The 25,263-nt window shown below is 36.3% G+C and overlaps 1 protein-coding gene across 1 annotated transcript in view; it reads left to right on the forward strand.

The window, feature by feature from the left end:
- scp2a (sterol carrier protein 2a) overlaps nucleotides 1-25,263 on the forward strand; it is a 48,226-nt gene that overhangs the window by 2,725 nt on the left and 20,238 nt on the right. The window contains exons 4-13 of the mRNA XM_059344308.1: nucleotides 234-365; nucleotides 1,357-1,421; nucleotides 2,686-2,812; nucleotides 2,928-2,991; nucleotides 3,076-3,162; nucleotides 3,988-4,138; nucleotides 9,732-9,879; nucleotides 13,761-13,868; nucleotides 23,335-23,488; nucleotides 24,670-24,766. Of these exons, the coding sequence (XP_059200291.1) occupies nucleotides 234-365; nucleotides 1,357-1,421; nucleotides 2,686-2,812; nucleotides 2,928-2,991; nucleotides 3,076-3,162; nucleotides 3,988-4,138; nucleotides 9,732-9,879; nucleotides 13,761-13,868; nucleotides 23,335-23,488; nucleotides 24,670-24,766 (1,133 nt within the window). The remainder of the gene's footprint in view (nucleotides 1-233; nucleotides 366-1,356; nucleotides 1,422-2,685; nucleotides 2,813-2,927; nucleotides 2,992-3,075; nucleotides 3,163-3,987; nucleotides 4,139-9,731; nucleotides 9,880-13,760; nucleotides 13,869-23,334; nucleotides 23,489-24,669; nucleotides 24,767-25,263) is intronic.

Raw genomic sequence — 25,263 nt, forward strand, 5'->3', positions numbered from 1 at the left:
GATTGGCTAAGAGCTACCTACAGACGCTTTTGATAGACATTCGTAGCGCCCAATAAACGGCTCTGGAGGATCGTAAACCACACCTCCTCTACAGAGAAATGAATGGCTGGTATACTAGCCAGGCTAATAGTAACAACTGTCTTTTATGTTTGGGTCTCTCATATTGTAATTACCTGAGTAAAAATAATAAATAAATAAGGATTGAAATCTTCTCCCCTACCTTATTCCCTCAGGGGACTCCACATGTGGGCAGAGGGCCATCTACCACAGCCTGGGCCTGACCGGGATCCCCATCTTCAACGTCAACAACAACTGCTCCACAGGCTCCACGGCGCTCTTCATGGCCCGCCAGCTCATTCAGGGAGGTGAGTGAAAGTGATAAATTACCCCAAATTATCTGTTTCATTCTGAAGAGTCAGCTTTTTTAAAACCAACATAACTAAAAGGATATGTGGTCTTAAGGTGATTTTTAAGAGAGTCCACAGAAATAGCAGACCGTAGGGGGAGAGGCAGAGAGGTCCAAAGTTTGGGTTCCACATATTCAAATGATGGTGGTCTAATAATTTTTTCCTTGACTGTATACTGCAGTAAAATATAAGGCCGCAGTGAATAAATGTGAAACTGCTCGGGGTTTAGAAGGTTAATTGAAGCTTTAACCCATTGACGCCGGGAAAGCATTACCACATTTCTACCATTAAAGCCGGGAGCGCTGTTGCGTCACTCTACCATTAAGGCCGGGACAGCGGATATGTCATTTTGTAGTATTTGTATTTTTTTCCACCTATTTTTGGTCTCTTGGCCAATGAAATGCATCAGAACATGATCAGAATACATGCGGGAGTGTCGCAATGCAACATCGGACTTTTCCAGAACTTATAAATCATGGAGGAGGACGACTATAGCGGAGGAGCTCAGAAGTAAGTGACGGAAGAGATCTGATGAAAACAGCACCGATCATTTAATTGCTGATCCAGACTTTGAACCCTTCTTCCAGTGGTCATATCATGTTTGCATCTTGCTAATGGGCATGTATTAGTATTATGCATAGCATTTTTTTTTCAGTCAAATGTAACATTTGCTGAGTTTGTTGATTTTTAAAAAAACTTTATTGGAGGTTTGGACAAATAAACAACTTCTCATGAAAGCCACGGGTATAAGCTCTCAAATACTTTTTGAATTTCATTTCTATCTGCTACAGAGGCTGAAAAATCTTCTGTTGAATTTCCAGAAAAACTTCAGGTTTTAGGGGGTTCTTTCAAAATCGCCCATAGGTTTTTCAGGCATGTTTTTCCAGGCGTTTTAGGCCTCAATGGGTTAAAATCCACTCTTTTAACATTTCTCATGTGGTTTCTGCAGGTCTCGCTGACTGTGTGCTGGCCCTCGGGTTTGAGAAGATGGAGAGGGGCTCTTTGTCAGCAAAGGTACAACACTTCATGCTGTGGGTTGTTAAACAATATAACACAATAACAGGTGTTGTCATTATGATGTCCACCCCCTGCTGTTCTCGCTAACAGCGTGGTTGTTCTCGCTGAAAAGAAAGAATATGAGCTCCACACCTGGACTCAGAGGGATACCGCTCATTGATCAACATTTAAAAACAACAGCTTAGTGTGGCTTCACACAAGAGACAAAGAAATAATGAACCTCTGCTGTCTTTTAGCAGTTTTTTCATTAACTGCTTATTACTATTGATTGAAATTATATTACAGGGGAGCAGAAAAAATACAAGCTCTAAAACAGAAAGTTGAGCAGTTTGTCTGCAGTGTAGCCAGTTGTTGTCAATGCTGGATAGCAACTTTTTCTGCAGGTGTTTCTGCCATTGAACCAGACTTTCACCATATTAACCCTCTGGGGTCTATGATGGTGGCATCCTGATCAGATCATGTGACGTTTAACAAAAAAACACACATGGAGACTCCAAAGTACAGACTTGAAACTTTCTCCCAGTTTTTGTTTGACATTCCTAGCTCATGTAAAACCAAAGATATTGTAGTTTTAATTTGATAGTACAGAAATATTTGAGCGTTGGTGCAGCTCTCTGTGTAATTTCACACATAATTTGTTTTGAAGAGTTGCAGCTAACATGGAAAAAACACCTATAAATATACATGTTTTTATGGGACTTTTTTTGTATATAGTTTAATTATATTTAAATTTTTTACCTTTTTATATGTTCATATTTGTATCCTATGTTTACATTTTCAAGTTCCAAAACAGTTCATTGAGCATATTTGAGGTTTTTATTGTAGTAAATAGTATAATTTTTCAACTCTGATTTAATCATTTTTGGGCTCAATATGTTGATAAAGAAGGTTAAAGTGAGAAAATAATTGTCAGATCATATAGGTGAAGAAAAAATGGATACCAAATATGGGTATAGTTAACATTTTTTATATGGTACAAAAAAAGTATTCAAAAACGGCCAAAAAAGGCTCAGAGCCCAGAGGGTTAAAGAACGTGCATCTGCATTAATAGAACAGCTAAAAGGACCTGAAAGTCCTGTGATTCACCAAAGTCTCCAATCACGGGCTAGATTTTCTAAAGTCTGAAACCAGAGACAAGAGGAGATGCAGAAGTGGAGTTTACGCTGACATATTATGGAATTTTTGCCCAATAAAGCCCCCTAAAATTACCTTTAATAAGACGTCTTTTCTACAAAGTACAAGTCAGATATTTTGTTTCTAGTACATGGACAGGATCAATCCCATGGACAAGCACATGGAGGTGATGATCAACAGCCGTGGGATGGTGGCAGCTCCAGCAGCACCGCAGATGTTTGGCAACGCTGGCAAGGAGCACATGGAGAAATACGGTACACGCTACAGCTTACACATGCAAAATGTGGACGGGATTGTGTGTTTTGTTTTGCATTTGGTTATGATGATTGTACTATTTCATCTTTTTTACGTCATTATTTTTAAATCCAGGAACGAAACCGGAACACTTTGCCAAAATCGCCTGGAAAAACCACAAGCACTCTACCAACAACCCGTAAGACAGAGTTAACAGTGAGAAGGTTTAAAGATTATTTCCATTCAACTCTGGATGTGAATATGTTTGTCTGTGTTCATGCAGGTATTCCCAGTTCCAGGACGAGTACAGTCTGGAGCAGGTGATTAACTCCAGGAAGGTGTTTGACTACCTGACTCTGCTGCAGTGCTGGTAAGAGTCAGGGCCGTCTTTTGAAAATCCATGAATCATCCTTCCTCGAGTAGTATCAGGATATTTCCTGCATGGCCATATTATATCGATTCATGGCCGCCAAGAATGGATATTTAGTGTTCCGGCGGCAGACGAGCCGTCAGTATTTTCGCAGTTTTTGCATTTCTGGAGGCCTTAGCGGGCTCACTCTTAGGAATATACTAGAGATACAACTAGCATATGAAACTAGAAGGTAACGCTGTAAAGTTAGGGTTTTTTTTAAGTTTCATGGTGATTTTCAAAGCACTCATGACCTCTGAAGTCATGCTATCTCAATGAAAATAGGCTCTCTGGTATGGGCTGAAATATGTGCCACCAGAAACTGAATTTGAATTGTTTATATTTGAATTTGAATTGCGTAACTTGAATAATTGCATTAAAAAACTGAATTTGAATCACATAATTTGAATTTATATTGTATAATTTGAATCACTGCATTTAAAAACTGACTCTGTTCCCAGTTCAGAACTGAGAATTTTCTCTTATTTGACAAAACAATTCTTGATTGAATTTCATTTTGTGGACATAAAATGCAGTTAAACAGTTTAATCGCAATATATTGTATCACAATACTCATCATATCGCAAAATGCTTAAAATTGCAATAATATCGTATCGTGACTGGAGTATCGGGATAGAGTCGTATCGTGGGGCCTCTGATGATTCACGCCTCTTATTAGGACAGAGACGAAGAAGTAGCAGTTATTTCTGTCTGAGTTATTGATGATAATTGCTTCAGTGCTAACATCAGCATGTGTGCTTGTCCTGCTTTTTCTTCTCTCATCAGCCCGACTTCAGACGGTGCCGGAGCAGCAGTTTTGGCCAGCGAGGCCTTCGTCAGGAAACACAACCTGGAGAACCAGGCGGTGGAGATTTTAGCCCAAGAGATGGTGACTGACACCGCCTCGACGTTTGAAGAAAACAGCTGCATTAAGATGGTAAGAAATTGTCAATAACGAGTCTGTGTCTGTCACACTCCCCCCTCTTCTGGATCAAAATGAAACAAAAATATTTAAAGTTTAAAAATGGTTCCTAGGGGACGAGAAATTTACTCTTGCTATAGCCAAGAATAGAGACAGGTGTTTGAAAGAAATGGCTACTACTCACTTGCAACTTATCTTGCATTAAGAAACGTAATTTGCACTGAAACAAATGGGAAAAAGTCCTTGATTTCTGTCATTTATGACAACAAGGGCACTCTCATATGTGAACTATAAATGGATGAATGATACCGAAGCTTCAAATTGCGTTTCACTCCTCTGAAGTGTACTGTTCCAATACGCTGTGTCGAACTGATGACGTCAAAAGCTTCACAGGTGCTTCAGAAAAAACTTCATTTAGTTTTAAAATTTCACAGCTTAACTCAGCACATTAGTGGGATTAGAAGAGAGGAGAATAATTGAGAAATATGATGATGTATCTTCAGTAAACAAACACAAAAAATATACATTAATAATAATGCCAAATTGCAGAAATGTAAGTATAAAATGTGTATAGAATGTCTGCATATGTCTTATTTTTTATATTCTTTATTCTATCTTTTAAATCTATGTGTCTGTATCTTGAGCTGCTGTGACAACTAAATTTCATATTTCATATTTCATATCTTATAAGTGAGAGAAATGAGAACATTCCCTTCTGATCACATGATAATAACATAAAATACATTCAATAAGCTGGTTTAATAAATATCGTTCTCCTGTCACATCACATTGCAACTAATATAAAATGCTACATAAATATCTACAGTGAAGTTAAAACATGAGCCCGCAGTAGCACTGAGCCTCATTTTTTCACATCATATTTTAGATAAGGATGCATTCATTTTACAGGAACATGTTTCAGGATGCCATCTACATTTATTGCAGCGTCTTTTAAATCGAAACTATTACAGATTTAATGATGCCAAAAACTTTTATTGCATACAATTGAGGCTAAAACCAATACAATCAGTGAGGTGTTGCAGTGATTGAGCCCATGTTGAAGGGGCTGCTATGTGTTCTGCAAACCACCAGGTGTCACTGTTGCATTTGAAGTCTTAAAGCTTCAAGTCTTTTTTTAGGAACAGAGCTTTAAACCTCTGAAGTCCAGGAGATTTCCGTTCAAATTTGTCAACTTCCTATGCATTAATTTCTGTCTCTGTTTAGCATCTTTCAGTCTGTCCTTACATCACATGCATGGCTCCTTTTTCTCCACACAAACTTGGCTATCAGTCAGATTTTTCATTTTATTTTAATTGATAAAGTATAAAGCTGCAAGGAACCCAAAATGCAAACAAAAGACACAGGTGTCTTTGGAAATGTACCTTTTTTTTATACCATTTATACACACAAAAACAGCAGAAATAATAATAAATAATAAAACTACAAAACAGTCTATTTGCATGTAAATTAAAAATAGTGATAGTTTTCATTGTAGAAAGAAAATTCCCATTTTAAAAATGGTCTAGAAACATAAATGTCACACTGTGAAAGCTCCTATGATTGAACTTTCAACTGGCTTTCTCAGCTTGTCTACATATGATATATAAATAAAGTTATTACTGTAAATAAAACGTGTATTTTCAATAAATAGATGGACTCCAGAGGGTTAAAAGGTTTTGTAGTGGCTATTTGTAAGATCGTTCTTTTACTTTTAAAACTTGCTCAAAAGGCCACTGATGAACCACTTTGATCAGTGTGTACTCGGGCAAAAAGAAGTCTATTGTCCAGACAGGATTCACATTTTGGTTCATTTAATTTTAAATGAAAAGCAAACAAACATTTCATGCTGCCTCTCTTTGCTCTGGTAACAAACTGTGTCCCTTCTGGTGCATTACCTGTCCTTACCACCTGCTACCTTTATCAATTCCCAATACCTATTTGGTCTGGTGCTCAGTGCCCCTAGTGTGCACAAAAATAAATACAAAATAAACAATAATAATAATCAAACTAATGAAATAGCTCTAACAGGCTTCATGCACCCATTGCTAATTTAAATCTAATGTAACATTTCAATAATATTAAAAACTTTAAACTTTAAAGTCTGAAACTTAATACAGCTTAAAGGTAGATCCATTATCCCCAACCGATTATCCGGACTCTCTCATTCACTCCTACGGGCAATGAGTGCATGTTTTTAGACTGTGGACCCGGAGAGAATCCACGCTGACACGGGGAGAACATTCAAACTCCACACTAGAGCTGGGCGATACGGACCAAAATTAATTTCCCGATATATTTAGGCTGAATATCGATATACATATATATCCCGATATTTTTATTGCAAAGTGAGAGCAAATGTTCAGTCAAAGTCAAATATGACATGTCACAAGTAGTTTTATTGAAACCGTTTATTTAAGTGAACATAAATACTGTATAACAACAGGAATAAAAAAATATCTTAAATAAAAAAAACCTGTGAAATAAATAGGCAAATCTCTTTCTGAAATAAATATAAAAAGAATAACAAACATTACAAAAGAACTAAATATGACAAACCCGAGTAAGGGCAGCAAAGGTTTTTTATTAAAAACTATATCGATATATATGCGATATGATCTATTTCCATATCACATTTAAAAATATATCGATATAAGAAATATATCGATATATAGCCCAGCCCCACTTCACACAAAGAAACTGAAAGTGAATATCTAGAATAGAATAGAATAGAATAGAATGCCTTTATTGTCACTATACACATGTACAATGAGATTTGAGAGCTGACTCCAAAAAGCAGTGCGACAATAAATAAAATATATATAGAATATAAGAATATACAATATAAACATTAACATAAATAGGCAAGTAAATGTAAAGAAAAATATATACGATATAATGTAAACATAGGCAAGAAAGGGAGGTAAGGTGCACAGTCATCAATTCAATTTGCCAGAAGCAGATATGATGCTATGCAGTGTTCATAAATATATTGCATGTTGAAGGGCAATTTATTGCACAATTTATTGCTCATTGCCAGGTATGGTATATTTAACCCATTTAGGCCTAAAACGGCTGTGAAAAAGTGCCTGTAAAACCTCTGGCCGATTTAAAAATAACCCTCTAAAACCTGAAGTTTTCTGGAAATTCAACAGAAGTGTCAACGCTTCCTACTAAATAATAGATTATATAATTATAATAATAATAATAATAATAATAGATAGAGCCTCTGTAGCAGATAGAAATGAAATTCAAAAAGTATCTGAGAGCTTATAGCTGTTATATCTGAGCTCCCTCCGCTATAGTCGTCTTCCACCATGATTTCAAAGTTCTGGAAAAGTCCCATGATGCATTGCAACACTCCCACATGTATTCTTATGCATTTCATTGGCCAAGAGACTGAAAATAGGTGGAAAAAACGACAAATACTACAAAACGACGTATCAGCTTTCCCAGCTTTAATGGTAGAAAAACGCAACAGATCCCCCGGTTTTAATGGTAGTAATGCGGTAATGCTTTCCCGGCTTAAATGGGTTAAAAAAAGAAAGAGGCGCCTTAGAGTCAGAGATGAAATGCTGCAATCAAGATGTTTGTAGAGCACCAGGGGAGAACTGTCACAGCTCTGAGCTTTACAAATCTATTACTCCTCATCAAAGAGATGTACCGCTCCTTTTCCTCACTTTACTATAATGACATTATTGTCACTCCATCAGTGCCACTAACAATGAGCTCTGCTGTGATTTCCCTGTTGCAAAAACCAGGAAAAGAGCATATTATGCACCATTTGTCCACAAAGTCTGCCGAGGCATCAAAGGTTTGCAGAGGGACTTGCAATCAGTCATGAGGGAGTGGTTTCATCTTTAATTCATATAGATTAAGTGGGATCAAGAGCATCCAGCAGTGACAACATGGCTGACAGGTAGAAGCCATGGTGATTCTATACAAATATGGCTTTGGTTTAATGTGTATACACTGAGTTAAGGCTCTTTATGATGAAATAGGACGCCAATCAATCACTGCACAAACAGGATTGAAGGTAATCTTATAGTTATTAGAGGTGGGTGGAAAATCGATACAGCTTAGTATTGGCATATTTTTCGTGTTAATATATTGATTCATGGCTGCCAAGTAGAGGTCGACTGATACGGGTTTTTTAAGGCCGATACCGATTATTTTGACATCAGTTTTAACCGATCCCTGATATGTGCTGCCGATTTTTTTGGGCTGATCCTTGAAGCCCATATTGCCTTTTCTCCCTCCATTTACATGATAAAAATGACACAATGATAACAAATGTTACACAAGTCTCCATTTAAACAATAAAAGAAACATTAACAAGACAAACAAAACATATTAACAGTTGGATAGTAAACAATGTGTATGTTGTTCTAGGCCTGGAGGTAGTGGCGCCTCAGATGATCCACATATTTGATGTGTTTTTCTTTTTTCTGGTATCAGCAGCAGCTCACCAGAGAATGGAGATGTTGCGCCGAGCCTTGCCTGCTGTTGGCTCAGTGAAACGGGATAATTGATCGGCGAACGCACGTATCGGCCGATGCCGATACAATTAAAAAAGTGAATATCGGCCCGATATATCGGCCGGCCAATATATTGGTCTATCTCTACCACCAAGTATCGATATTTAGCGTTCCGACCGGCAGTATTTGCGCCTTTTTTCTTTCGTAGGCTGTAGCGGGTTCATTTTTAGGAATATACTGGAGATACAGGATATCGTGTCGGGAAGTTGTTGAAATAACGCTGCAAAGTTCGGCTTTTTTATGTCTTATTCAAAAACATTCAGAGCAGTGAAGCTTAAAGTTGAGGAAAGTTTGATAAAATGCTGCAGTTGTTGTCGTCCATACATGTTTGATATCAGTTCAGTTCAGTTTGACTGAATACTTTGTTGGTCAGTCTGTGGGTTTGACTCATTGTGGAGAAATAAAAAGACTGAAGTGAGATGAATAGACCGAGAATTTATTTGTCAAACAGTTTCTTGATTTAATTCAATTTCGTGGACACAAAATGCAGTTAAGCAGTTAAACAATATATTGTATCACAATACTCACCATGTCGAAAAATGCTTAAAATTGCAATAATATCGTATTGTGACTTAAGTATTGGGATAAAATCGTATCGTGGGGCCTCTGCTGATTCACACCTCTAAAAGTTATGAGTTGTAGTTTTACAACACCTCACAGTTTATCATGATAAATTTGTTTTCTTAAAGTACACTTAAAGTTTTTCCACACAGAAAGTGTTTGTAATCTTTACTCAGGATGTTTCTAAGTAATATTTATTCAATAGAACCACTTATTTTTTTATGAAAATACACAAGTAAATTGCAGATTCACTGATGTCCCTCAATTACATTTTACTTGCAAATATCAACTAACGAATGATTCAATTTACTTACAAAACTGAGGACACATAATAACAAACAATCACTAAGTAATGCACTACATGAAAAACTGATATTTTAAAGTAAAAGCACTGAATTTGTATTTCTTTGTAGAATTTATATAGATGATTGAAATAATAATTACAGGGCCAAAAAATATTTTTTTCCAGTGTAGCTCCTTGACATTCTTCTTCCTGTATTTTCCCTGTTCAGGTGGGATTTGACATGTCTCAGTCGGCGGCCCGAAAGTGTTTTGAAGCTGCCGGTCTGAAGCCGAGTGACGTAGACGTGATTGAGCTGCACGACTGCTTCTCAGCCAATGAGCTCATCACGTACGAGGCTCTGGGGCTGTGTCCGGAGGGTAAGACTGCAACTCTTAAAACCAGAATTTATCCCCCAGATACTTTAAAACTTGGCTGTTAGAGCAGGAATGGATCTTATTTCCACTTAAACTAAAGTTTCTTGTTAATGTTTCTTGCACTCTATTGATAATTTCATATCTGCTGATATTTTACAACCGAGATGCTGAGCTGAGTGGATGGTGTGTGACAATATCGTGTTCTAGGTGAACCGGTTTGAAATAAACACATACAGGTACATTTTTAAAAAATTAGAATATTGTGAAAAAGTTCAATATTTTTTGTCAATTATTTCAGAAAGTGAAACTCGTATATTATATAGATTCATTACACATAGAGTGAAATATTTCAAGCCTGTTTTTCTTGTAATTTTGATGATTCTGGTTTAGAGATAATGAAAACACAAAACTCAGTGTCTCAGAAAATTAGAATATTACATAAAATCAATAAAAAAGGATATTTTAAATACAAATGTCAGGCTAATGAAAAGTCTGTTCATTTCTATCCATCAGTACTTGGTTGGGCTTCTTTTGAATCATTAATTACTGCATTAATACTTGGTGGCATGGAGGAGATCAGCCTACAGCACCATGTTGCTTTTATAGCAGCCTTCAGCTCATCTGGTGTCTCTCACCTTCCTCTTGACAACAGCCCATAGACTCCTATGGGGTCATTGAAGCAGCTTTTGGTACCTTTGCCAGTGTGGGCAGGTTCCAAGTCCTGCTGGGAAATGAAATCAGCATCTCCAAAGAGCTTGTGGAAGCATGAAGACTCTAAAATGTCCTGCTAGATGGCTGCTATGTTGACTGTGGACTTCAGAAAACACAGTGGACCCAAATCACCACTGATAGTGGTCTCACATATTGAACTTTTTCACAATATTCTGATTTTCTGAGACACTGAGTTTTGTGTTTTCATTATCTCTAAGCCAGAATCATCAAAATTACAAGAAAAACAGGCCTGAAATATTTCACTCTATGCGTAATTAATCTATATAATGTATGAGTTTCACTTTCTGAAATAACTGACAAAAAATATTGAACTTTTTCATGATATTCTAATTTTTTGAGATGTACCTGTAAGCTAGAATTTCTGCTGCTAGGAGTCAATCTCAATCAAAACAATAACAAAATCTGTTACTCTGTCGACCTAGTGAAGAAGTTTGGGATGATTGGAGTTGTTTTCTTCTTCGTTGGTTAGCAGTCAATAATGTTGACAAAAAACATCTATGTGATGTAACTCAGGCAGAAAATATGTTCATGGACAACTTAATGTATCAGCGTTTGTTTATGAAAATCAGTTCAAGGCCTGTTTCCTCATTATGCAGGGGATAAAAGAAACGTTGGTATTGTTTGATCAGCTTTATTGATTTAGCTGATGAGTCATCGCATTAGAGACTCAGAGCCCACAGCTCAGTTTACTCTCACTGACACTACAGTGTATTAGCGTGACATTTATATCCACTCTGGAGATCATTTAGAAAGCTTCATTGTCTGACTGAAACTATAGCTGCATACTAACCGAGTCACGCCTTTGACTGCAGAGATGTGTTGGCTTTTTCAGGCTGAATGAGTCAAACATGAACAGTTTGTTTTCTCACCTGGTTCACATTCATCAGCTCATATTGGTATAAAGCAGGGATGCCCAAAGTGTGGTGCGTGGACCCCCAGGGGTGCACGGGCTGCCGCTAGGGGGTGCGCAAGATGAAAAATGTAATGGTGGTCTGATAATTACACAATTCAATTTTTTTCCCCCCACACAATAAAGAAGTGTAAATAAACATTTTCCAGAAGAATAGACTGAGAATTTTCTCTTATTTGACAAAACAATTCTTGATTGAATTTAATTTTGTGGACACAAAATGCAGTTAAACAGTTAAATCACAATACATTGTATTGCAATACTCACCATATTGTAAAATGCTTAAAATCGCATTTAATATTATCGTATCGTGACTCAATTATCGGGGTAGAATCGTATCGTGGGGCTGATACGCTGATTTACACCTCGAGAAAGCATGATGGTGACAAATCCGTATCATAGCAACACCACAGTCACGTGACACTGAGTTCATCACTTTCATCACTGCAATTTTTTTCTTGGGCCAATCTCCTGTGATTCCAGTGTGCAGTGTGTTATAAATCATAGCAGGAACACAGTCTCTGATTGGAAAATGAGTCAGAAACACAATAATTCCCTCTTGTCACGGCCCCGTTTGTACGAATTGATTTGATTTCCTTTCTTACATTTTCATCATCAAAAAACCCCCAAATAGAATATTCAACAGTTTGCTAAAATCCTTATTTCCACTTACTTTCACTGTTCTAATCCATCCTTATTCAGCCACAAATCAGACTTCTTAAGATAAAAAGTGCTACTATACAATGCCTATAGAAAGTATTCATCCGCCTTGGATGTTTCACCCTTTTGTTGCTTTTACACATGAAGTCATGGTCGATATAATTTGGCTTTGTTGACAAAAAATTGCAAAAAAAAACCCTCTTTAATATCAAAGTGAAAACAGATTTTTACAAAATAATGTAAATTAATTAAAATATATAAAATGTGAAATAAACAATTGCATAAATATTCATGCCCTTTAAAGTAACTGACCTAATTAAACAGAGTTCCAGCTACTTGATACCAGCAGAGTCACAGTTAATAAATGGAGATCACTTGAGTGCAGCTGATGTGTGTCAAGTGATTATTGTGTAAATATATCTGTGTCTGGGAGCTCCAGTCTCTGGTTCATCACTATTCCTGCTACAACTGCAACATGAAGACAAAAGAACACTCCAAGCTACTCAGAGAAAAGATAATTAGTATAAGTCAGGAGATGGCTACAAAAATGTCCAGCTCACTGGACATCCCACAGAGTAAAACCATCATTAGGAAATGGAAGCAGTGTGGCACTTGTTTAAATCTGCTTGGAGCTGGCCGTCCTCACAATCTGAGTGACCGAGCATTGTATATAAACATAGTGTGTCAGTTAACCCTTTGGAGTTTGGGGCTATTTTGTCAGTTTTTGACTCCTTTTCATTCTGCCTGTATAAACCACTTAAAAATCTTTACCATGACGTGTTGGTATCATTGTTTTCAGCACAACCTCACCTATATGATCTGATTATTAGTTTTTTCATTTTGACTTACTGGATCAACATTTTGAACACAAGAAAACACAAAAAAATGTTTACCAAAAAAATGATATGATAAAAGAAAAATGGGATAGTTTTGGTAGACAGATGTGTTAATTTGCTTGCCTTGCCTACTCACTTGCCTGTCTTATTTTTAATTAATTTATTTTCAGATTTTGTATTTTATTTTATTATATATTATTATTATTATTATTTTTAATTATTTTTTAAAATTTTATTTATTTATTTACTATTATTGTAATTTTTATGACCTCCATCCTGTCTGTTTTGTTTGATGTTCGTTTGTATGTTGTAATAATGAAAATATAATAAAAACTTTGAATTAAAAAAAAAAATGTTTACAAAAAACACCAAGAAAACACAAAAAACATAACAAAATCACAACTTTTTTTTTACCAAAAAACACACAAAAAAGTAAACGCAAAAGATTGCATTAAAAATGTTGAAACACACCCTGCAGAATTAGAAAAATATCTGCAAAAAAAGTAGAATCATGTTACTACACTTGGTCGAGGTGTTTTTTTTTTTTACATTTGCTGAAAAAGAGTTGATGCATTAAATTGGACATGGAAACTTGTGGAAAAGCCAAAACTTTAGAGAAAAGCTGACAGTCGTGCTCCGGCGCTTTCCTGGACTCCAGAGGGCCATGCATGAACTGACGATATAATATTGTAGATTTCACTCTGTACTGTTTTGTAATCCTCTCGTGTGTTTCACACCCTCTGCAGGTAAAGCAGGAGAGCTGATTGACAGAGGAGACAACACGTATGGAGGCAAGTTTGTGATTAACCCGAGCGGCGGTCTCATCTCTAAAGGACATCCTCTGGGCGCCACAGGTACGCTGAGTCTCTGTAAAAAAAACAGAAAACAAATTATCTTTATTTTTTCCCCAACTTTATTTATTGCTTTTCTCAACAAAAACAGAAACAACAAAGACCATACAGATAACAATTAAAATTTATTAAAATTTGTTAAAATGAAACAATTTTGCGAGACAATATATACATACATTGAAAGGTAATCAAGAGCAATATATACTTCAAAAAAACAAAACAAAACCAAATAAGACATTAGAAAAAATATTAAGAAAATAAATAGAGTAAAAATAACACACATGCAACACCAGTCAGTAATAAAAAATAGAATAAAAAACGTATATATATAAATATATATATATATTATTCAGAATATCAACAAAACTTCTCAGCTTCTCAGCTAACTGAAAAAAGAGCCACAAAGTTTCCCAAATGTGTTTGAAGAGCCTGGTAAAGAAAATCTGTTTTTCCAGTTTGAAAAGTATGTCCATCTATATCAGGGGTCTCAAACTCGTGGCCCATGGGCCAATTGCGGCCCTTGTGACGATATTTTGTGGCCCCCACCTTGATATGAAAGTTTACTGTGAGTTTTATATGAATGGCACTTTACCATGTTGTGTGTGGAAGGTCCCTTTGTTGCGCAAGCTGGAGCTTTGTTTCACTTGTTTCTATGACGACGTTAACAAAAAGAAAGGCAGCTGCTACCGGACCGTTTATTATCTACCGTGTTGTTGTTACCGGAAGAAGTGGAAATGTTATGTATTGTAATTTTGTGTCTTTTTTTGGTAATTTTGTTTCTTTTTTAAGTAATTTTTTTTTTTTTATGTCATTTTGTGTCTTTTTTTTTTGTAATTTTGTGTCTTTTTTTGGTTATTTTGATACTGCCAACAACGGCCCCCAGGTAATTTGAGTTCGATACCCCTAATCTATATGCACTCAATACTTGGTTGGGGCTAGTTGTTTGGTTTGGGGACTTGAACTACTGGAAATGGACTTTTCCATCAAATTCTAATGTATTGAGATGCACCTGTAAAACAGACTATCTAACAGACGTTGGAGCAGCAGATGAATGGGACTTGTTGCAGAAGAAACTAACGCTTGTTGTGTTCCTTCTGATGTTCACACTGGTGTTTACCTTCCACAGTGGCCACTAGGTGGCGCATGTCACATTGTGATGGCCACCTGGATTGTAACGGGGTAAGCCTGCATGTGAGAGGGCAGCAGGCTGTGGCTTTGGCAAGCCTCCCGTGTAATCTCTCCACATATTAAACTCTTGACGAAACAAGACCGAGCAAACAGTGCAGCTGACTCACCCAACCTCTGTCACTGCTGCCCTCCTCCCTGATCCAATATTCTTAATACACATACCATTTTTCATATAATCACAACTGCTTAACTTTGTAAACACACACACACACACACACACACACACACACACACACACACACACACACACACACACATACATGTCTTCATATAGTTGTGAGGACCACTACTTCCCCTAGCCCAACACACACATTTCAGGGTTTACCATCTCTGTTAGGACCTTCCCTGAAATTCATACAGATAATTAATTAAGGCCGTTAGAGGCTATCCTAGCATTTTCTGTGTGAGGACCGGGAAAAATGTCCTCACAACTACAAATGTCCTCACACTGTTGGTGTTCTGCCAAGGGTTGGTCCTCACAACTATATAAAGACAAGCACACACACACACACACACACACAGACCAATATTCTCTGTTTTTATCTACATCTTTCATTTTCTGGATAAACCTGTCATTGAGATTTAAATCTTTTTCAAAAATGACCCGGCCAAAAGCGAGCATCAACATCATTACAACAAGAAACACAAACAAACAACAAAAACAAAAACAACTGTCTAACTACAAATACAGTCATGGAAAAAAATATTAGACCACCCTTGTTTTCCTCCAATTTCTTCATTTTAACAGCTGGTACAACTAAAAGTAAATTTTTTGGACAAATATAATGATAACAACAAAAATACCTGAATAGTTTTCTTGATTATGATTTTGGTTATTATCAAGAATGACATGCAAAATGTCTAGATGTCGGCTCTTAAATTAAACTCTTATTAGCTAATTTGTTGTTATCATTATATTTGTCCAAATAAATGTTCCTTTAGTTGTACCAGGCATTAAAATGAACAAGAAATGGAAGAAAACAATGTACTAATATTTTGTGAGCATGGTATCTAGTTAAAATGCAATAAAAAGAAAACAGTGATAACATATAAATAGGTGCATTTCTTTAAAGTCTACTGTGCTGCACCTTAACTCCTACATTTTGGCAACTTCAAGTCTCTCCAGAGATATTTCTTCAGTGTCCAGTCTTTCTTTTGCACTTGGAAAAATCACATTAATCAATGCTTATTATGACCTATTAATAATGTTGGTAGGATAATTTAGTCTTAGCAAGCTGTTTTATCTTCACTGTAAGGTTTAAAATAAGGTGTGTGGCCCCATTCCAACATTCTTTCTCTTTTTTTAAAATCATAATAATATGATAATAATAAAAATAACTCTTGACCTCATTGACCTTGATGTGCAACATTAAAATGAAACATTTTGCAAAAGGTCTTGTAATATCCTCCAATTTCCAAGTATCTCAAGGCTCATTGTCCAGTTTTAATTCTAATTATCATTATATTTGTCCAAAGAAATGCACCTTTAGTTGTACCAGGCATTAAAATGAACAAGAAATTGAAGAAAACAAGCGTGGTCTAATCATTTTTTTCCATGACTGTAAGTGTAAGAGCATGGTATCTAGTTAATATGCAATAAAAAGAAACCAGTTATGACATATAAATAGGTGCACTTTTTCAAAAGGTATGGATCAATTGCATATAATTTGCACTCTGCACATTCTCCACTTAATTTGCACTAAGTTGTATATAGTATATTGTATATTGTTAAATGTCTTTTCTTAGATTGTTTATTTTTTATCTTTATCTTAAAAATTGTGTGAAAATTTTGCGGCTGTAACAAAGAAATTTCCCCGCTGTGGAATTAATAAAGTCAAATCTAAATCTAAATCTAAATCCAATTACAATGACAGCGTGCTTTTTTCTCCATGCTTTAAAATGTAATTATATTACCGCATCGTAATAATAATTGACATTTTAATGCCTTTATTCCAGGAGGAGGGAGCACTGTATTCAGAGCTTTTCTTCCTAGTTATATCCATATTTTATTTTATTTATAATTATTTTATTTATTTTAATTTAATTTTATATTGTTACTATTTATTATTACATATTATATTATATATTATATACTGTGCTATTATTATTATTATTATATACCTTCTAGTCCATATCGCATTGTTGCCATCATATCACCAGTATAATAATAATAATAATACATTTTATTTGTAATGCACTTTACATTACAGGAAATCTCAAAGTGCTACAGGTTAAAAGCATAACAGTCTAATTATAAAAAGGATAAAAAAGGAAAAAAAACAGCTAATTACCCTCATGTTGTCCACCTACCAACTGATCTTCTTTTTTTAACTTCTTAAGTGTCCTTGTTCTATTCTGTGTTTTTGTTTCTGTTGTTGTTTTTATTTATGCTACCTCAGTATTTTATTCTATTGTATGTTATTGTACTTGAATATCGGACTGCTGTGACAACCGAATTTCCCTTCGGGGATGAATAAAGTAATCTATCTATCTATCTAGTTCCCGTCCAACCTCGGGGGCCAACATGTGACCATTATAGTAACACAGTGAACAGAGAACAGCGGCGTTTTCACAGCCAGTAACAAATCGCCTTCTCTTTCATTTCATTACATGACCAGATTTGTCAGTTTGATCTCTTTCTTCGATCGATATATTGTATTTTTTCCTTCATACGTCACAGTCTCCACCGTCTCTCCCTCTGCCTCGTTATTATACGCTGGCTTTCCCCCCATTCATGTCGTCAATACTCGCTCTATCTCCCGGGTCACTCTCCCACTGTGCGAGTGCCCCGGTCAGCGCTAAGCTCCGTCTGATCCACGGTGTTGCTCCTAATCTTCGCCGTGACCTCTCTCCTCGGAAACGCCGTGAGCCGAGATATTGAATGCTAATTCACTGACCTGTGCTGGGACCCCATCGAAGGAAGGCTGCTCCAGGCATCTCATTCTGATGTCAATTTTTTTTTTTTTACACATCGATAATGACACCCAGGGACACCGAAGCGTCATCGGCGTATGTGATGAATCACCACATGGCCTTTACCCGTCAGAAACTTAAAGACCTCATAAAAAAAAGAGCATTTGTTATCTTCTCTTGGTAGAATAGTTTACTGGAGGGAGTTTTCTAAACGTTCCTTTTCATTGTGTGTAAATATAATATGCCGGAGGTCATACCCAGAGGCTCTTTATTTGGATAAACTTCACAGCCGGACGCACATTTTCTCAAATTTTCGACCAAAATTGCACTGACACAAACAAGTTGTCGTGGAGAAGATTAGGAGAGCGCTGCAGAATGTGAAAGACGCACCGTGAAGAGGTCTTTGCCCCTAAGTCCTTTAGCTTATTGGGATAATGAAGAAATGCAAAAGCTCATTAAGCAGATGGGATGAAATACTTAGCTATAACCCTAGCGCAGGAGCTGTCCCTGCTGAGATTAGGAAGTTGTCAGATTAGGAGTCAACTTGTCACCCCTCTGACTGAAGTTATGTTGTTTAACACTTGAAGAGTGTCTTCACCTGGGGGTCTCATTACAGAAAACCTCCTCAATCTGCAATCAGAACTCATGTCCGTTTAGAGGGCCATTTTTTAAAGCCATTTTGTGCAACAGAAAAATGTTTCCTACCTGCATTTATCTGAGTTTAGGATCGAAATGTCGCTATTACAGACCCGTCTTGACTTAATAACGCAGCAGCACCGATGTGCAGAGGTCCTGCCCAAACACCTGACCAACTTAATCGTGAAAGTCAATCACAATTGTGGATAATTCCTATTTTGTAGCATCAAAACACTGATTAAAACCAAACTTATTAGAAAAATGAACACTTTAACACACAAGGGTGATAAGAGATATCTTTTTGATTTGAAGTGGACCTTGATTTTATAGTGTGGCTCATTTCCATCCAGGTAAAGAGGCACGGCTTATGACATTTACTTTAGCTAGCTAGCAGGTGGCGATGGAGGCGTTTATACAGTCTGTGGCCTAGATCAGGGCCAGGCAACCTGCAGCTCTGGAGACACATGTGGCTCCCTGTGGCTGTGACAGAAAAAAATCTACAGTCATTTCTTTATATTTTCATTTATCATTGGTGTAGGCTCAAAGCAATTTGTGTTTTTCAATTGTTAAAATGTGTAGCTTATATACGGCATTTGTTTTTTATATATACGTTTATTAATTTTCAACACACTGAAAAAAGAGTGACATTTACTTTAAAAAAGCTAGTTTTTCCACACAGAAAGTGTTTTTAGAGTAAAATCAATACACAACATACAAACAGATACCAAAGAATAAATAAAAGATAGATAAAGGAAAAGAAAAAAGCGGTCTCACAAGATAGGAAGATTGTTTATACGAAGACCCTTGTGCACCCGTACAGTTTAGCTACTGCAGCTGCAACATTAAGACAAAACTGTTTAAGCAAAAATGTATAGCTCTCTTTGGAATCTATTAATACGATATAAAGTGGCAAGGAGTCCCTCCCAGAATGGCTCTGAACAGGACAGATTTCTTTAACACGTTAGTATTTTTGTTCTGGGCAAAGTAAGCATGTCTTGTCAGATAATTATGTCGAAAAAACCTGTCCTGAGAAACGGCAATATAAAAAGTTTGGAGACTTAGCTACAATAATATTCAACAATACAATAACAGCTACAGTGTCGATTGTATTTGTCGAGGAATTTGCCTCAAATATAATATGTCCTGCTTTGGAAGTGCAATGATTGACAAACGAAATGAAAAACATAAAACCTGTTAATACAACACCGACTGTTAGTTTAATGTAAGTGAGTGTTGGAGTGTATGGTGCTTTGATGCCTGTACTTTGAGTGCATTAGTCAGTGCTGGTGCTTCCTGTGGTGTCTTTTATGAATGTACAGTTGTGGAACGGTCGGCTCACAGAAGGAAACAGCCCACATCTGAGAATACGTTCTTTTATGTTTAAGTGCTTGTACTAGGAACCGTTGAATCCAGAGCCACTTGAGTGGGTGGTTTGTAATTGATTCTCAGTTCTACCTGCACATGATGGAGGCTGACGCTGCAGGTGTTGCTTCAAGAAGTAATGGTACGCAGGTGTGAAGCTTGCTGCAAGTAAGTGCCTGTGAGCCACAGGTGGCAGGATTATATATATGGGTGGTTGATGTGAAAAGTGAAAAAAATAATAATTAGTATGGAATCCAGAGGAACTTTGTTCCACTGCATTTGGCAATGCAGAAAGATTAAAATATTCTGGGAAGAGGTAAGAGCTATAGTCGAGAAGATTATCTCAAAACAAATTTTACTAGACCCTAAACTTTTTTTGTTTGGCTTATACCCAGAGAAACATAACTATAGTAGGAATGAGCGGACATTTGTAGACCTCAGCTTGCTTTATGCTAAGAAATGTGTTGCATTATTGTGGATAAAGATTTATAGACCAAGTACAACTCAATGGATAAGACAGATGTTAGCAAGCCTTCCTTTAGAGAGAATAACTTACATATTAAAGGCTAAACGGCATGTATTTGAGGACATATGGAGCCTTTCATTAACTACATTAAAGACTTAGATTTAACGGATGAAGAAGTGGATAACTAGTCTTTGTGGACAATGCAGATTCCGGTCTTGTCAAATTCATATTGCTTTTCTATATATGTGTTTTAATCGCACCAATAACAAACGATACTCAATTGTATATAGATTGCCATTTTCTTTAACAGGAGGAGCATACATGTTCGAAGTGTTATGTTTTGTTTGTTTTTATTTTTCTGTCTATGTAAATGCAGCTATCTTAAAATATGGAAGCTGAATGACAATACATGAATGTAAAAGCTGTATGTCAAAGTGTTATAAACTGAAAATAAAATAAAAATATTGTGGAAAAAAAAAAATAATTAAAAAAATACAGTATATGTCAAATGACATACAATTATATTCCCTTATATGTGAATAATTCAAAACTGAATGTGTCCATTTCTAATTCTGCATATTATTAACTCTTTGGTGTGGTAGTCCTAAAATGTGTCCACCGGTGCAACAAAATAAAGAATGTCATTATTTAATTCAGAGAATGTTGGACAGATGAGATAGATAAGCCCAAGGCATATTAGTTATGAATATTTTTATCAATTTACATTATTTTCAATGATCAATCAATGTAAATTGATAAAAATATTCAGACCAATACTTAAACTGCGTTGTACCAAAGGACTACCTTAAGACGACCAGTTCCAACACTGCACGGAAATAGTAATATTATGAAAATATTTGAGACAGAACTGATCTTGTGTGCAGTCCACCTGCTCCAGAGATTCTTCTGTCCTTCCTGATTCTGGAAGGACCCCTCTCAGTAATGGGGTGGTCACATTAATGCCTGTTTTATATCTACATAAATGCGTTGCTCCAGGAGTTTTGCGGACAAAATGTAATGTGTCATAATAACTCTACATAGGGACCTTAACACTTATATCCTCTAGATTCATTAAGTACACACTCGTATGACATGCATTCAAGTATTTTAATGTATTTAGATTAATTTTTCATTAAATTACAGTTGTTTTAAGATAAGTAATGCTACCTAGGACAGTTGCACCGGTGGACAAATGTCATGTTCAAAACAGAATATTTGCACAGTTGAAGAACGATACTCATTGTTTGCAGATGGATTAGATCTAGAAGAATGAACTGCATATTAAAACATACATTTTAATGAAATATTATCAAATTTTAGTAATATTTGTCACTGGGAACACAAAAATTGAGCGTCACGTCAACCACCCACATGCAGAGTATTTATTATCATTGATTTCTATTCAAACCCACATATCCAAGATACCCACTCCATCCCTGCATGTGACAGCAGGATGCTGAAGAATAGCAGCACTGCTCACTGTTAGAACCTGTGGCTCTGAGAAAATCAGTTTGAGTGGTTACTTACACTCTTTGCCAGGATAGTTTGTTTCTCTTTGAAGTTTTCCTGTGAAAAGTGACTGGCTCTCCAAAATTGGATGATTGCATCCTGATATTATTTTAGAAAGCCTTGGCAGAGACTTTTACTTTTTGTGTTTTAATTGAGTCGGATGGAGCAAGGCACGATCAGTTTGCCCCCGAGGAAGCAAATGCACTTTTCTGACTTTTTCCCTTTGTTTCACTTGTTTCTATGACGACGTTAACAAAAAGAAAGGCAGCTGCTACTGGACCGTTTATTATCTGCCGTGTTGTGGTTGTTACCGGAAGAAGTGGAAATGTTATTTAATGTAATTTTGTGTCTTTTTTGGTAAATTTGTGTCTTTTTCTTATAAATTTGTCTTTTTTTTTTTGTAAGTTTGTCTATTTTTAAGGTCATTTTGTGTCTTTTTTCAGTCATTTTGTGTCTTTTTTAGTAATTTTGTCTATTTTTAAGTCATTTTGTGTCTTTTTAGGTAATTTTGTGTCTTTTCAGTCATTTCGTGTCATTTTTCAGTCATTTCGTGTCTTTTTTTGGTCATTTTGTGTCTTTTTTTGGTCATTTTGATACTGCCTCCAACCGCCCCAGGTAATTTGAGTTTGAGACCCCTGAACTATATGTACAATTAAAACATATTAAAAAAATGACACCTGCACTTCTTCTCATGTTTTTGGCTTTCTCACTTTATTTAATGCCTTTAGTTTAATGTAATAATAATAGTAATAATGATAATAATAATAACAATAACTTTATTTATCTAGCACCTTTTAAAAACAGCAGCTTACAAAGTGTTTCGACAGAGAGCAGTAAATTACACAGAGAATGATGCCACAAGGCTAAAAACAATTCATACATTAACAGAAAAACAAGAGACAGCGGAGGAACAATCACAAGACATTCTCAGATACACAGAAAATAAAAGATAGGAGTAAAAAAGTTTTAAAAAATTAAAAACTAAAAAGAGTGGTGAGATAGAAAGTATTACATAAAAGCAAGATTATAAAAATGGGTTTTAAGAAGTGATTTAAAAGAAGTTGCTGACTCTGCGCGTCTTATCTCCTCGAGCAGCTCGTTTAAAAGTAATTATTCTGTGAAATAGCTGGGAGCCAGTCCTAAAAATGATCAGTAAAATCTTAAAGTCAATCCTAAAATGAACAGGGAGCCAGTGCAAAGAAGCTAAAATCGAGGTGATGTGATGTCGTCTGTTACAACCCGTAGGAAGCCGATCTGCTGCGTTCTGAACCAGTTTCTGTGTGCTGACACATTTCAAGCTGTTTCCAGCCTCATCAACCATTAATTACATGATAACGATCAGATCCTCACACCACATCCCCCTCTCCTCTCGTCTCCCTCCTTGTGCTCTATCAGGTCTGGCCCAGTGTGCAGAGCTGTGCTGGCAGCTCCGAGGGCAGGCGGACAGGAGGCAGGTCCAAGGGGCTAAAGTGGGCTTGCAGCACAACATCGGCTTAGGAGGAGCTGTTGTTGTCACTCTGTACAGGTTGGGATTCCCTCAGACGGCCAGGTGAGGAAGAATATATTCAGGGCTCGTACGGGTGCTTGAAATCATTGAAAATGCTTGAATTTAAATGTATTTTCATGGTTTAAAGAGTGCTTGGATTTTGGATAAAGTGCTTGTAAATGCTTGAAATTCTTACTGTATTTCTCTTGCAATCTGACTATATCCATCTATAGACTATAGATAATCACATGTTCAATGTAAAAAATAATGAGTAGCCTATCTGAAATGAAGACCGTTCCTCCTAAAAGTGTAATACCATCCCTGTTGGTATGGTTCAGTGAAATCTCCCCTTTTTAGTATGTAAGTACTCATCTAAAACATGTAATTTACAACAGGTGTAAGATACTGGAAAAGCTTGAAAATTTACCTTGAAAGTCCTTGAAAAGTGCTTGAATTTGACCCTTGACCACTCAAAAAATGTATGAACCTTATATATATATATATATGGTTCATATTAAATATTATTCATATTAAATACCGCTTATAAATATTTAGGGATCACTATTGATCAGAAGCTGTCATTTAAACCCCATATTGAAAGTTTTGTGACAAAACTGAAACTAAAATTAGGATTCTTTTTCGGACAAAAATCTTGCTTCTCATATCAGTCAAGGAAATATTTCATTTCTGAAACTTTCTTGCCTCTACTGGACTATGGTGATCTGCTTTTTATGATTTTTAAAAAATCTATTTTAATAATATTTATATGATATTTATGACCCTTTCAATTTTATCACCTTGTACTATCGTTATCTTCGGCAAATTGGATGTCAACTCTTTACCATTTGAGAATATCATATGTTTTGATTTCTCTGCATTCAATACCAACCTGAGTTGAGCTAGATGTGATTGAATCAAAACATCAAAAGCTTCTTGCTTTCACCAAGGATATGTTATAAGTTCAGCTAAATACGTGATATAGCATAGATTTTAATACGTAATTAATTGCAGGGTCTTGATCTGCTGCTGACTCATCTGCAGAGGCATACATCAATGTTTCTTTATCACATAACTGCACTGATGCTGTAGATTATTTGGCCTTGTGCTTTGTCTGCTGTTCCCAAACGGCACTATCTCCATTAGATTGGAATCTGCACAGCCTCACACGTGTCTGACTGGCTGAAGTCGTCTTTTCACACAGTGTATACTTTGTGTTTAGCTGCTTTTCTCTCTGCTTGCCACAGCTCCCATATAGGTGCAGTTCCCACCAGCTCAGCCAGCGGTCTGGAGGGTTTTAAAGCTTACTCCGTCTTCAAAGAGATGGAACAACAGCTCGAGAAGGTATAATGGCCCACTGTCACTAACTGTTCCTCACGTCTCTAGCTCTCTTGTGTTTGATCCTGTGGAGTCAGTATCTTCGCATCCAATTAAATTGATCTTTTCTTCGTCGCTTTCATTCGTCTATTGATCGTAAGATGCAACGCGAGAACCTTTTTCTTAAGATGTTGATGATTAGTGGTTCAAAAATAGCTCCGACACAGACAAGTATATATGCCTTTGGATCTGTGTTCTTTGTGTGGTTTATGGTTTCTCTGCACAAAAGCATATTGTAGGTACTACACACGTGTTGCACCATTAAAGCAGAGTACAGTTTCAACATACGGGTGATTCTCATGAACATGGTACAGCTCAAAGCAAAAAAGAGCATTGAAGGTTGTTTTCTTTGACCCTTTATAACAAATAGAATCTAAAGTCACTGTTTAATATGAATTTATAATCTATTTAAAACATTTAAGGTATTTTCTGACATTTTTAGAGACAGTGTGAGCACAATTCAT

Source organism: Centropristis striata, chromosome 11 (assembly GCF_030273125.1).
Source record: "Centropristis striata isolate RG_2023a ecotype Rhode Island chromosome 11, C.striata_1.0, whole genome shotgun sequence".
Lineage (NCBI taxonomy): Eukaryota > Metazoa > Chordata > Actinopteri > Perciformes > Serranidae > Centropristis > Centropristis striata.